Here is a 14,221-nt window from a genome sequence, read left to right as displayed (position 1 = left end):
ATTGTCTCTGGATGCTTGCTGATCTTTTTCAATGTGAAAACTAATATTTTTCAGTTCTTTGACATTTTCTTGAATTACTTTTCTTTCTTTTTTTTTTTTTTTTGGTAGCAGGGATTGAACTCGGGTGCACTCAATCACTGAGCCATCCCCAGCTCAGTTTTGTATTTTATTAGAGATAGAGTCTCACTGAGATGGCTTAGCACCTTGCCATCATTGAGCTGGCTTTGAAGTTTCATCCTCCTGTCTCAGCCTCCCGAGCTGCTGGGATTATAGGCATGCACCACCATGCCCAGCCTTGAATTACTTTCTTAATGATTTTTTTTCTTTTTTTCCCCTGTTCTTTCTGAAACCCTTTAATGGCCATTGAACTCCCTGTTCTGATCTATTTTTCTCTCTTCTCCTCTAATTTTTTGGAGATTTTCTTACCTGTATCTGCTAATCCTTCTCTTCAGTTTTAACATTTGTTAGCATGTTTTTAAACTTTCTGAATTTTTCTTTTTACAGAAGCCTCCCTGTTTCTTTTTTTTCTCAGTTCTCTAAAGATATATTTATTTATTTATTTTTGAATACTTTCCCCCTCTTGTGAGGTTTCTTTTTATTCCATATCTGTGTCTTTATTTTGGCCTTTATATTTCTAATTAGAGATCTGGCATTTCTTGGATTTTTGTCTATGATTAAGTTTAGGAAACAAAAAAAGCTGATTTTAAGTTTTGAACATGTGGATAATACTTGTGTTTTTTATTGTCCAGTAATCTGGATGGGTCATTTGTTGGGGAAGTGGTATCTGAATCGTTGGGTTTTTTTTCTCTAGGATTGGTAATTTCCTAGAAGAAAATTTTCTCATCTCCTGTGTGGTTGATTAAACAACTAGATATTGAACAGGAAAAGAGTGTGGGCAGGAGAGAGTCTCAGCATCTAACATTTAATTTACAAAGGGTTACTTACAAACCTTTTTATCAGCTGAGTGTCTGTACTCTTACAAGCCCCCTATATTTTCTAATCTAGAGAATTAACCACCTTGTTTCTTTTACTCTCCAGAAACTAAACCTCTGGACTTTATAAACAGATTTCACTCAGTCATCTTTATAGTAGCACTCCTCAAAACCTCCAGATTCAGAAGTACCTGGGGCTGTCAAGTTCCTGAGCTTTTTCAGGAATCTTTAATGTAAACTGCTTAAGGTTCACTTTTCTAATTAACAAACTCCTGAATTTTGTTACTTTTTGTGTACCTTTTTGCTATCTCTGCGTTTGTCTTTATATAGAATTTATTTAATGTCATTTAAATGAGATTTCAGTAGAAAGCAAAATTAAGATGTGTGTGTTCAGTTCATCACCTGAACCTTCATCATCTGATGTCTTTTGTGTCTCATCTTTAAAACCATAATTTTGAAAGACTATAATGGTTCATTAGGTGAAAGTTCTGTATTTAAATTATCTAGAACCATGTTTAAAATGTAAATTGTTTTAATTCATTTTACCTTCCTTTTCTTTCATTCATATTATTTCTTTCCTTTAAGCTAAATTTCTGTAGGAATAATTACTATGCTAAATGGGTATGAACTTCTTAGGGCTCTTGAAAAATATCACCAATTTCCTTTCACAAAGAGTTGAATCATTTTGCAGTTCTTCTCCAGTTCTAAGTGAAGTATTTAATCTTTCTTTTCTGCCTTTAGTGTCAGAAGTTCTTCTCTTGTACTTAACATTAATTACAAGTTACAGGTTTTACTTTGGTCTGTGAACTCTTTAGTTTGTTCCCAGGAAATGGCATTTATTGCCTCTTCTCATATCTTGATCAATCACCTATAGTTTATTTTCAGGGTAAGAAAGGAGAAAAGACATGGCTCACATTTACTTTGGATTTTAAAACCATTTTCCTGGTGATACTTTTATTCAGTCTAAAAGTTTGAAGATTTTTTTTTTCCCTATCTGATCTTCTCAGTATCCTAAATTTGGATTTAATCTTAACCATTTGGGCAGGCTCTCATTTCCTTGTAAGCATGCTTATTTTTTACTGAGACTAAATCCTTTTTGTTTGTATCTTTGTTTTGTAATATCTATTTATAGTGAAATGCTTTCAAAGCATACAAATAATTGTCTATAGATGTACACATGAATTAAATTTTCCCTTTTTGATTTATTTTTGTTATTGTTGTTTTAGGTGGTGCTCCCTACATTTATCCTAGAGAAGCGTTCCTTGCTGGAAATGTATGCAGACTTTATGTCTCATCCAGACCTATTTATAACCATCACTAACGGAGCCACAGCTGAGGACAGAATGATTCGCTTTGTTGAGTACTACCTTACCTCATTTCATGAAGGCCGTAAGGGAGCCATTGCTAAGAAACCGTACAATCCTATAATTGGAGAAACATTTCACTGCTCCTGGAGGATGCCGAAAAGTGAGGTTACACCCAGTGTTGCTAGCAGCTCTTCCACCCAGGCAGTCACAAATCATACTTCTCTATCAGAAGATTCTTTAAGCCAGGTGGGATCAGACTATTACACAGTCAGATTTGTTGCTGAGCAGGTTTCCCATCATCCTCCAGTCTCAGGATTTTATGCAGAATGTGCAGAAAGGAAGATGTGTGTAAATGCACATGTCTGGACTAAAAGCAAATTCTTAGGCATGTCAATAGGTGTGACAATGGTTGGAGAAGGTAAGTAGAAAAATTGTTCTTCAATTTTTATTATCAAACAATAGCGGGCTGGGGCTGGGGTTCAGTGGCAGAGCACTTGCCTAGCATGGGTGAGGCACTGGGTTCAATCCTTAGCACTACATACAAAAATAAGCAAATAAAATAAAGGCATGTTGTCCATCTTAAAAAAAAAATTTTAAAAACTACAGTTTTTAATTTTGGGAATCTGTATAAATATTAATTACAAATTGGAAGTTTTGTGTGTACTGCTTTTTTTTTTGGTCTGATTCCTAGTGTGTTCCAGATGTATGTTGAGGCACAAGAAAAGTGTGTGTGTGTGTGTGTGTGTGTGTGTGTGTGTATAAAATTTTGGGGGGGGCGGGGATACAGGGTATTGAACTCAGGAGAGCTTAACTGCTGAACCACATCCCTGGCCCTTTTTAATATTTTATTTAGAGATAGAATCTCACTGAGTTGCCTAAGGCCTTGATAAGTTGCTGTGGCTGGCTTTTTTTTAGTCCTCCTGCCTCAGCCTCCCAAGCTGCTGGGATTACAAGCATGTACCACCATATATTACAAGTATATCTGTGGACTAATGTGAATTTTTCTTTAAAGTAAATTATTTCTGATTTTAAGTATACTGGGGATTAAATGCAGGGGCACTCGAACAGTGAACTGCATATCCAGCCTTTTTTATTTTTTATTTTGAGTCAGAGTATATGTTCAAAGTTTTATAAAATTAGGATTATTTTTATGTATAGTGTTCTGCTATTTTTTTTTACAAAATATATTAATTTTCCCATGACATTGATGCAGCATTTTAATGACTATATAATACTCCGTGAGATGCATTTACTATCTTTTATTAAACTACTTTTCTGTATTTGGACATTGAAATTGTTCCCTTATTTTCATTATTATAAAAATCACAAGAAATGTCTTCTAGGAAAGTTTTTATATATATCTCTTATATTAGCAGCCACTCACGGACTATTTTAAAAATACATTGCCAAATTTTAATTCTGTTTCATCAAAAAATTATGAAAAAATAATTTGAGAAAATAGTGTCTTTTGGGCAAGGATACAAAATGAAAACAAAAACCTCCACAGAAATCCTTAAAACGTTAATGAAAACATAATGACAGAAAAAAGAAAAACTGTGTGCAAAAAATAATTTGTTGTGAATGTAAACTTGCAATGTAAGCATGGCATAAATCATCCTGACTCTTAACATTTTAAGATTATATTATAGCTTATAAGAAAATAGTTCATTCTCCTTTTCAGTTTTCCCTCTTGTTTAAGTTCCATTGTGATATGTTTTACCAATTTACCAATCAAGTTAATTATAACTTTTATAATATAAAAAAATTATATTTTGTTAGTTAAAAAAAAAAAAAGTTTGCCACCTTCTGATACATGCTCTATACCATTAGCCTTAGGCCCATTGTAGGTCAGTTTGTTTATTTTATAGATAAAAAAACGAAGTTTAAAGTGATGGGACATGTCAAGATTATAAAGGTTGAGGCATAGCCACATTTAGAACCTCACCTTTCGACCCTCTCATCCCAAGGACAGTTGTTCTTTCCAGTTTATGTAACAGAAAGAATCTAGTAATGGTAATGTTTTCCACTCCCAAAAATGGAGAACATTTTTATAGAAATGAGGAAAAACATTACTGTGTTCACCATAATTTAATCTTTTTTAAAAAATTGATTTAAAAAACAAACAAACCATGCTTTAATCTTGAAGGAGGTGTATAATAATAAAATTTTTATTATCAAAATGCTAGTATATATTCATTCATTGTGTTTTGGAAATTAAATTTCTATTGGTTACCCTTAGCAAGAAGTAAATAAAATCAGGGAATGGCACTTATGAAAATTAATTTTGTTCCCCTTATACTTTTCTCTTTTTTTAATAGGGAAATATTCATTTATTTAATAGATAAATGAGATTTTAGAATTCTGTGAATCTCAGTTATCCTAATGTTTCCATTCTCACATGTATTCAAAACTGGTTGTGTATTCTTCATATTTTAAATGCTACATTTTTCACTGCTTATGCTAAATATATTCTTAGAAATGAAAAATCAAAAACCCAATTTAAAGATTACATATTTTTACAAAAGTAATAAAAATGCAGCATCCTTCCCAATTTAGCATTAAGTTATTAACCCTTAAAATATACACAAGTATGTTGTTTATCTTCTGACAGTTTCTGTTTTATAAATGTACTACAATCAGAAACATGTTTCTTCTGAAATGGCTCAATACTTTTTATTTATTGTTGCCCTTTATGAAGACTCTAAAGAGCAATAATAAAAAAACAATAGTTGATGTTGCTTTGGGTAGATTACATTATAATCTCAGTTTGTCTTTGGTTGTCCTAAAAACCATATAAAAATATTATCGTGACTCTTGCCCTTATTTTTGAACATTAAGAACAGAGTGGGCACAGTGGCATTCGCCTGCAATCCTAGCAATTTGGGAGGCTGAGGCAGAAGGATCCCAAGTTGAAGCCAGCTTAGACAACTAAGGGAGACCCTGTCTCATAAAAAGGACTGGTGGGAGAGCCCTTGCCTAGTGTGTGTGAGGCACTGGGTTTGATCCTCAGCATCAAATAAAAATATATAAAAAATAAAGGTATTGTGTCCATTTACAACTAAAAAAATTTTTTAAATATATAAATAAAAAGGGCTGGGGATGTAGCTCAGTAATTGAGTTCAGTCCCCAGTACTGTAAAACAAAAGAACAGTGTACTTAGTGAGCATTCATTAAGAGAGAAATGCGTGAGTTCATTCTAGAAGTTCATATCCAATTAAATATTTGGTCTGGTAAGACACAGGTAAAAAGCTCAGGAAGGTTAATAATGTAGCTCATCTATCCTATAGTGTCTCTTAATTTTCTAATATAGATTGAGTACTCATTAATGTAATTCCCTTTTTAAAACAATCTTTAATATAGCATCACTTAATATTGAACAAACCCCCATTAGAACAATACTTGTTTAAAATCCACCACTTACACCAAGTGCTCACCAAGTGCTCACCTAGCTACTTAAGAGGCTGAGACAAGAAGATCAAAAGCTCAAGGCCAGGGGCTGAGGTTATAGCTCAGTAGTTGAACACTTGCCTTGCATGCATGAGGCACTGGGTTTGATCCTCAGCACCACATGAAAGAAAGAAAGAAAAAGAAAGAAAGATAGAGAGAGAGAGAGAGAGAGAGAGAGAGAGAGAGAGAGAGAGAGAGAGAGAGAGAGAAAGAAAGAAAGGAAGGAAGGAAGGAAGGAGGGAGGGAGGGAGGGAGGGAGGGAAAGATATTGTGTCCATTAAAAAAAAAAAAAAAGTTCAGGGCCATCCTGGGCAACTTAGCAAGATCCTGTCTCAAATATAAGAGTAAAAAGGACTGGGGGGTCTAGCTCAGTGATAGAGCTCCCCTGGGTTCAATCCCAAGTATCAAAAAACAAAGCGTCACTCACATCTCTTGTAGCTTCACCTTAAATATTTGGCAATTTATTTTATATATTCATATATAATTTACAAATTATTAGTTTTTATGATAGAATTACATTTTTTCCTTCCTTGATATACATAGACTAGAGTGAAGAACACTTTTCCCATCATATTATCTGAGTTTAAGGCCTATCTATCCCTTATTTTATTTTGAAGTATTTGGGATTGAATAGGAGCTCATGCATGCTACAACTGAAATACATTCCCAGCCCTTTTTAATTTTATTTTTAGAGAGGGTCTTTACAGTGTTGCCCAGATTGGGCTCAAACTGAGATCCTTCTGCCTCAGCCTCCCAGTACTTAGAATTCCAGACCTGTACCATCATACCAGCTATATATACCTTCATACAGTAGCTATTCAGTTATTCTCAAACTGCTGTGAAAAACTTATTAGTACTAACTAGTGACCAGATCTTAACATGGTACAGTATAACATGTCCTTGAGCTCTGCCTAATGGATTTTTTTTTTTTTGAGCATTAGCAGGAACTCAGATAGTTTCCACTATAACATTTATTATTCTCATAAACCCCAAAGGGGTAGTAAGATCATGGTGAAATAAATCTGATTCACTATACCAGGAAATGTTATCAAATGTAATTGTAAATGTAGTCAGTATCATCCAATGTTAAATGAAGGTTAAACAAAATAATCATGTGGGAAGATAGGAATCATGTACTAGGTCATGTAGTGGACAGGGAAAAAAATAGTGAATTTTTTGGTAGCACTATGTTTCTTTAAAAAGATGTTAACCATGTTTTCATACACAGGCATCCTCAGTCTACTGGAGCATGGAGAAGAATATACTTTTTCTCTTCCTTGTGCATATGCCCGGTCAATTTTGACTGTTCCATGGGTAGAACTTGGTGGCAAAGTCAGTGTCAACTGTGCAAAAACTGGGTATTCTGCCAGCATTACCTTTCATACTAAGCCATTCTATGGTGGTAAACTGCACCGGTAAGAACATTTTAATGGTATCTCTTTGATCTTGTGTTATAATTCCTTATTCTTTTTCTGCTTTGTTTATGTAGATGGGATTATATTTTTATGTTTATTTTTTATTTAAAAATTTATCTTTCTAGACATTCTGGAAATAATAACCTAGTTTTAAAAATATTAACACTATTAACATGTTGATTCTTAGAAAATTTTCCTGATGAAGTAACTAATGACATGTAGAACAGAATTTTTAATAAATGAATATACAAATCTCTGGCCCAGTTCTGCCTAAGAGGAATTATTAATACTGAGAAAACTTTCTTGATAAAATAGCTAATGATATGTAGAATAGAATTTTTAGTAAATCAATATGCAATATCTGACCTAATGTTGCCTTGAAAGGAATTCAGATTTGGATCCAGGACTCAGTAATCATTGCTTTTGCCACAAGTTAGGGTGAAAATATGTCTAGTATAAGAAATAGTTCAAGAAACACAATTAAAGTTAGTTTCTTTAGACACCAATACTGAATGCTGACTTCTGTCTGAATTCATCTAGGAATTACCCCAGTTATAATAGTTCTTTCATGCTTTGTATCTTCAGCACTTCTCCAGATTACCCAAACTACATGAAGACAAATTTTTCAGTAAGATCTTCAGAAGAATACTTATTCTTTCCTTAAGTGTTTTGATGTCTATTCTGACTATCCTGCTATAAACTTTTTTTGGGGGTGGGGGTAGGGATGGTACTGGGTATTGAACCTGGGGTACTTCACCACTGAGCTACTCAGCCCTTTTTTATTTTGAGACAGGGTCTTGCTAAGTTCTTGAGGTTGGCCTTGAAGTTGAAATTCTGCTTCAGCATTTCAAGTTGCTAGTATTGTAGGCATGTGCCACTGTACCCAGTTTTTCCTACAATTTTTTTTTCCTCTTTCTATAGTTTTTTATTAGTACAATAATAGGATTTGGGGCTGAGGATGTGGCTCAAGCGGTGGCGCGCTCGCCTGGCATGCCTGCCGCCCGGGTTCGATCCTCAGCACCACATACCAACAAAGATGTTGTGTCCGCCGAGAACTAGAAAATAAATATTAAAAAAAAAAAAATCTCTCTCTCTCTCTCTCTCTCTCTCCCTCCTCTCTCACTCTCTCTTTAAAAAAACAAAAAACAATAATAGGATTTGTTATTGTGTATTTGAACATACACATAATATTTTTTTAAAGCGATGCTGAATTCTTTTTTTTTTTTTTAGAATTTTTAATATTTAGTTGTTAGTTTTCAGTGGACACAACATCTTTATTTTATTTTTATGTGGTGCTGAGGATTGAACCCAGCGCCCCGTGCATGCCAGGCGAGTACGCTACCACTTGAGCCACATCCCCAGCCCTACACATAATATTAATAATATAATTTAGCCAATATCACTTCCCAACACTTCCTGTTCCTATAAACTTTTTATTGAAAAAAATGATATATATACAAAATTGATGCATTTTTGCCAAAGAAAAATTTAAGCACTTTGAAGTAGACACAGTATATTAGTAGGCCCAAAACCTGCCTCATGTCCTGTTAACAGTTTCTCTCCCTCTCCATCTGCTTCTGTCTCATGTTCACCACTTAACACCCCTCCTACTTGAGGTGGTCATTATACTGATTTCTAAAACCATAGATTATTTTTTACCACTTTTTCAATTCTGTGACATTGTACACATATATTATGTTCTCTTTCATATCTAACTTATTTTGCTCAGTGTTATATTTTTGAGATTCATCCATGTACACTTGGAGTTAATGCTCCTTACAGAGGATCACATTCCATTGTATGACTATGCCACAATCTATTTTTTTATTCTAATGTTGATGAGTATTTGAAATTTCTAAATTTTGGCTATTCCAAATACTGGTACTAGAACAGTATTTGGTGAACATATGTGTGAATGTCTGTTGAGTAGATACCTAAGGATGGAATTTCTGGGTTCATAGGATTAATAAATTGAATTTTATTAGATACTGCCAGTTAATTTTAAGTGGTTATATCAAAACACACTCCAGTTGTATATGAGACCTTCATTTGCATATAGCCATATTACTTCACTGGAAGACTGGTACTCAACAGTATTGAAGGAAGTACAAAAAAGCTAGGTTCTGAGGCATTGAATGGGCCTTTAAAATATAGATTTCAAAACACTGAAATAGCAAATATTAACAAAATACATAAGCATAACCACTAAGAGATTTTCAGAATAATTATTTCCATTTAGAGATGATATTAATGTGATCACATTTTATTATGAGTGCTTCTTCTCATTCCTCTCATCATAGTGATCATAGGATTCAAGCCTTAAAACTAGAAGGGACTTGAAAAGTCACTAAAGCAGAATTCACTAGATGCTTAAATCTTTTTGTAACATTTCTGGTAATTGATTTGTTCAATCTGTGTTGGAACATATTATTAGCACAGAATTCAAAATGTAAGGCATCCCCTCATTTATATAAAGTTAGAGCTGAAATCTATATCCCCATGACATTCTTATATTGGTGAAAATGGACTTCAGAGTCTCTGCTTCAGTAGAATGTCTAGGGGAAATAAAACTGCAATAATAACTTTTCCAATTCCAGCTGTTACTGTCATATTGATAATTTTTAGGGGGACATGTAGTTTTTATTCTCTTCAGTTTATTTTCTGGATAAGAAGCTGTAGAACAATTTTAGTTGTCCATTTTGCAAAGTATTTCCAGGTTCTAAAACTTCACTCTAAGAGTATATATGTGTACATATGTATATTTGTGTGTTTGTGTATGTGAATTCCTATACAGCTCATATTATTTAAAACAAGATTTTTTGGAAAAACACATTGTTTATATACAAACTTGTTTCTTTGATTATTTCATCTTATTTCCCCCAAATGGCTGTGAGCTTTTTGACATACCTGTTCTGTTTGGAGGCCTCCATTATAGGAAGTGATATGTACATATTTACATGTTTTTCTTGGGAAATAGGATTGAGTATGAGTTTCTTTCCTCTGAGAGATAGAGTCTTGTCTGCACTGTCAAACTGTAGCTATTCATAATAATCCTTTAACACTACTAGTGAACTTCTTAGATATGAACATTGGATTTGAGATTTTAGATTGTACACGATTGATATCTCCTTTCTCCTCTAGCATAGCCCTTCATAAGTTTCAGTACAGCTATTGTGGGCTCTCATTTTTCTCTTCTGTGAGTTTAATATCTTTATTTTTTTAATAGTCACTGGTAACATGAAGAACCAAGAGGTAGTTTTGCTATTAGCATGTTTTACCCACGTAACTGAAATGAAAATCCTAGAGGCACATGTGGGAGTAGATCAGTAGACATTAATAGCATTGTACAGTGTACAGTGTACAGTGGCGATCAGCCTAGAAGGAAGTACTGAAGATTGTAAACACCAACGTACATGGAAATTCGTGTCAGAACATTTAATTGTATCTAACTAAAAATCTATAAACGTACCATCAATTCTTTAACTTTCAAATTAAGTATGTTTGTTTATATTCTCATTAAGCCCTTACCATGATTTCTTTTAATCCTGATGTAAGAATTCCACACAATATTTTTTGCCAGCTAGCATTCAAAGGCATTTTCTTTTTGGTACCACCCAAGTGGTAGTGAAAATATTCTAGATGCAGATAATTGTGGTAATTTAGCCACTGTGTACATTCATCAGCATTAATCAGGCTATACACGTAATATGAGTATTTGTTACATGTAAATTATATTACAATAAACCTATAAAAGTAGAATAAACTGAAGTTATTGATGACATATTAAGTAAATAATGATCTTTTTACTCAGTAAAATAGTCTATGCTTTTTTAAAAAAACTCTTAAGGACCAAGGACCAAACTCAGGGCCTTGCATGTGTGCTAGGCAAGCTCACTGCCACTGAGCTAAATCCCCAACGCCTACTCTATGCCTTTTTTTTTTAAATGTATTTATTTGTTCTAATCAGTTATACCTGACAGCAGAATGTTCTTCAATTCATTGTATACAATCGAAAACAATATTTGACTTCTCTGGCTGTACCCAGAGTAGGATTTTATGCTTCTTGAAGACAAAATGATTTAGATTTTTTATCAGTAATATTTACTGCATACTTACTTTTATTTTCTGATCTAATCTTTGTCTTGTCATTAATCTTACTGTAGAAGTCTGAAGTACTTGCTCAATTATATAGTAAAGGTCTTTATAACCAGGCATGGTAGAGCACATCTATAATCCCAGCAACTCAGGAAGCTGAGCCAGGAGGATCACAGGGCCTTGCACAGACCAGGTCTCTACCATTTAATTACATCCTCAGCTTTTTGAATCTTACTGTTCAAATATTGGATCAACTACAGAATGTTCTTGCAGATATGATTTGGTTCTTGCTGCACCAATAAGAGACTTCAGGGTCAAAGGCAGTCCTGACTTTGTGCTGAGAAGTCTATGGCTACACAGCTTTCCAGAGGGATCTGTATGCCTGTCTAGCACATCAATTCCAACCACATTCGGGTTCATACATTTTGGGTATTTCTGCATTGCAGCTGTTGAAACAGTTTTCCATGGGTCGAAGATGTGCTCCAAGGTTCAGAGCTCAATGCTGCCAGCGTCCCAATCCCTGTTCCAGATGTGCTGGGGGACAGTGAGGCACTGAGGCATAATATCCTGCCCACACACACACACACACACACACCTGGCAGGATGCACAGCCTGCAGAAGCCATCAGGTCCCAAGAGAGGATGTCCCAAAGTGCAGCCCCTTAAATGTATATATTTTCCTAGTTAATTGTTTTCTTATATGTTAAGTCTTCATTTAAATGTTTAGTGCTTTATTTTTATTTTAATTTATAGTTTTGTTTCTGAATACAAAAATTTTTAACATTGATCATACTATATATGCTTATTTTAGAATACTTTTATTTGTAGATAGACATAATACCTTTCTTTTTTAAATTTATTTTTATGTGGTGCTGAGGATCAAACCCAGTGTTAGGCAAACACTCTATCATGTGAGCTATAGCCCTAGCCCCTATATATGCTTTTAATGAAAATTGAAGCATAATTTATTATAAAAGGAAAATAACCAGATTATTTATTGTTTTTACCTAGAGAGTTTTAAGCCTGTGTTCAGTAACTTCTTATTACACAGTAACTATAGAAGAAACTCAAACTGGTTTACCACTGAAAGAAGATCTACCACAAACATTGTGTTAGGGAGGTATATAGATCCATTATTTCCATTCTTACCATTCTTACCATTCTTGCTGTAATACACTACATTTGAAGCATTGGGAAACTCTGATGTTTCATTTCCATTTTTTCCCTCCATCCCATCCCACCCTGCAATATCTTTTTCCTTTGGATCTAATGCTGCATAAATATGCATTGTCTCATGCCTGGATGCTATGCTGAGTGGTAACAAGTTGTTGCTTTTGTTATCTGTTATAGAGCTGCTTGCTTTAAATTAGTAGATCCTGAATAACTTTTCTTGCATGTCTAATATAAAAGCATTTCATGTAAAAAATAAAATAATAGCAACTATCAAAGTGGAAAAAAATAAAAAGAAATAGCATTTCCCTACTTGAGTTTTCTGATATCAATGAAGCTGGAGCTCTCTGACTGAAGCCTTGACCACATTCATTACATATTTAGAGTTTCTGGACTATATGAATTTTCCTGTTTTAGCATTAAGCTAAATCTCTGGTTGAGTACTCTCCAACATTAATAAGACATGTTTTCTCTCCAGCATGAACTCTTTGGTGTTGGTGTTGTAAAAGAAGAACCACACTTAATACATTTTTAGGATTTTCTCTCGTATGAATTATGTTATCTAAGGGCGGGATATTGATTAAAGGTCACACATAACACCTTTCTTGAGTTTTTGTCCAGTAAAAATTCTTTCATGTTATTGAAGAAATGCACAATAAGAGTTGCCTTTCAGTTTCCACCTTAGTTAGTTTTTCCCCAATATGCTTAATGAGGGCTGGGGTTGTGGCTGAGTGGTAGAGCACTTGCCTGGTATGAATGAGGTGCTCTGGGTCTGAGCCCCAGCACCAACACAAAACCAAACCAAAGTATGAATGTACTTTATTTTTATAAATTTTTAAAATAAAAATAAAGCTTTTCCATAGGCATTTTCTCCGGTGTGAGTTCTCTCATATCTATGTGGTGTAAATAATGACTGTAAAATTCTTCAATCATTATAATTCCTCATAAGGTTTTTCTCCTGTGACCTCTACTGGTCAGTTAAGAGAGAAAATCCTTCTTAAGGATTTCTAAGATTTATTCCATCCTATGGGTTATCATGTGTTGCACTAATATTGAGCCATGAATGGAAACTTCATATTCATTACAATTCCAAAGGTACTTTTCCTATTCTAAATCTACTAAGAAGGAAATAAGCTTTAAAGCCTTGTCCACAAATATTCATTTGTATTTGCACAAAGGAATTCTTTGATATTCTTTTCCCACATTTAGTACCCATAGTGTTAACCTCTATTGCATGTTAGAATTTTCTTCTTTTCCAACAACTTAACTACATAGCTATTCTGATTAATTTTTAACCCTTAGTTACATTTTGAACACTTGATATATTGTTTGTATTTATGCAAGTATCCCTTTATAAGAACTTAGGTGTAGCAGGTTTGGTGGCGCACGCCTGTAATACCAGTGGCACGGGAGGCTAAGACAAAAGGATTGTGAGTTCAAAGCCAGCTTCAGGAACTTAGCAAAACCCTGAGCTACTTAGCTGTCTCTAAATAAAATACAAAAAAGAATTGAGATGTGGTTCAGTGGTTAAGCATTCCTGGTTTCAATCCCTGGTATAAAATAAAAGGCAAATAATAGTAACTTGGGAAAATATGCCACTAAAAAGAACTTAGTTATAGTTTTAAGCTCAACTTTTTTCCCTAAATTCAAAAGAGCCAAACCTTTTACATGAGTCATTGTTTTATATTACCTTAAATTATGATATATATAAATTACAAGAAATGAATATATTTCTAGGACTCCCTAATGTAGAGAATCAGAATTCATCCCTTCAGATCTTATCTTTGCTATGATAGGTAACTCCTTCTGGAAAATTATCCTGCATAGAAATTTGCTCTTGGTTTTTAAGTTCTGCT

The 14,221-nt window shown here is 34.0% G+C and overlaps 1 protein-coding gene across 11 annotated transcripts in view; it reads left to right on the top strand.

Moving 5' to 3' along the window:
• The window catches only part of LOC110597379 (oxysterol-binding protein-related protein 11), an 80,244-nt gene that overhangs the window by 47,929 nt on the left and 18,094 nt on the right, over nt 1-14,221 (top strand). For all 11 annotated transcript variants that reach the window (XR_013436827.1, XM_078043932.1, XM_078043929.1 and 8 more), the window contains 2 exons: nt 2,159-2,657; nt 6,915-7,101. Coding sequence is in view for 10 of the 11 variants with exons in the window: in XM_078043932.1 (XP_077900058.1) it covers nt 2,159-2,657; nt 6,915-7,101 (686 nt within the window). In the remaining variant the exon portion in view is untranslated. The remainder of the gene's footprint in view (nt 1-2,158; nt 2,658-6,914; nt 7,102-14,221) is intronic.

The sequence above is a fragment of the Ictidomys tridecemlineatus genome, chromosome 3 (assembly GCF_052094955.1).
Source record: "Ictidomys tridecemlineatus isolate mIctTri1 chromosome 3, mIctTri1.hap1, whole genome shotgun sequence".
NCBI classification, from domain to species: Eukaryota; Metazoa; Chordata; class Mammalia; order Rodentia; family Sciuridae; genus Ictidomys; species Ictidomys tridecemlineatus.
Note: the sequence above shows the minus strand (reverse complement) of the source record. Positions and strands in the feature narration are given on the sequence as shown.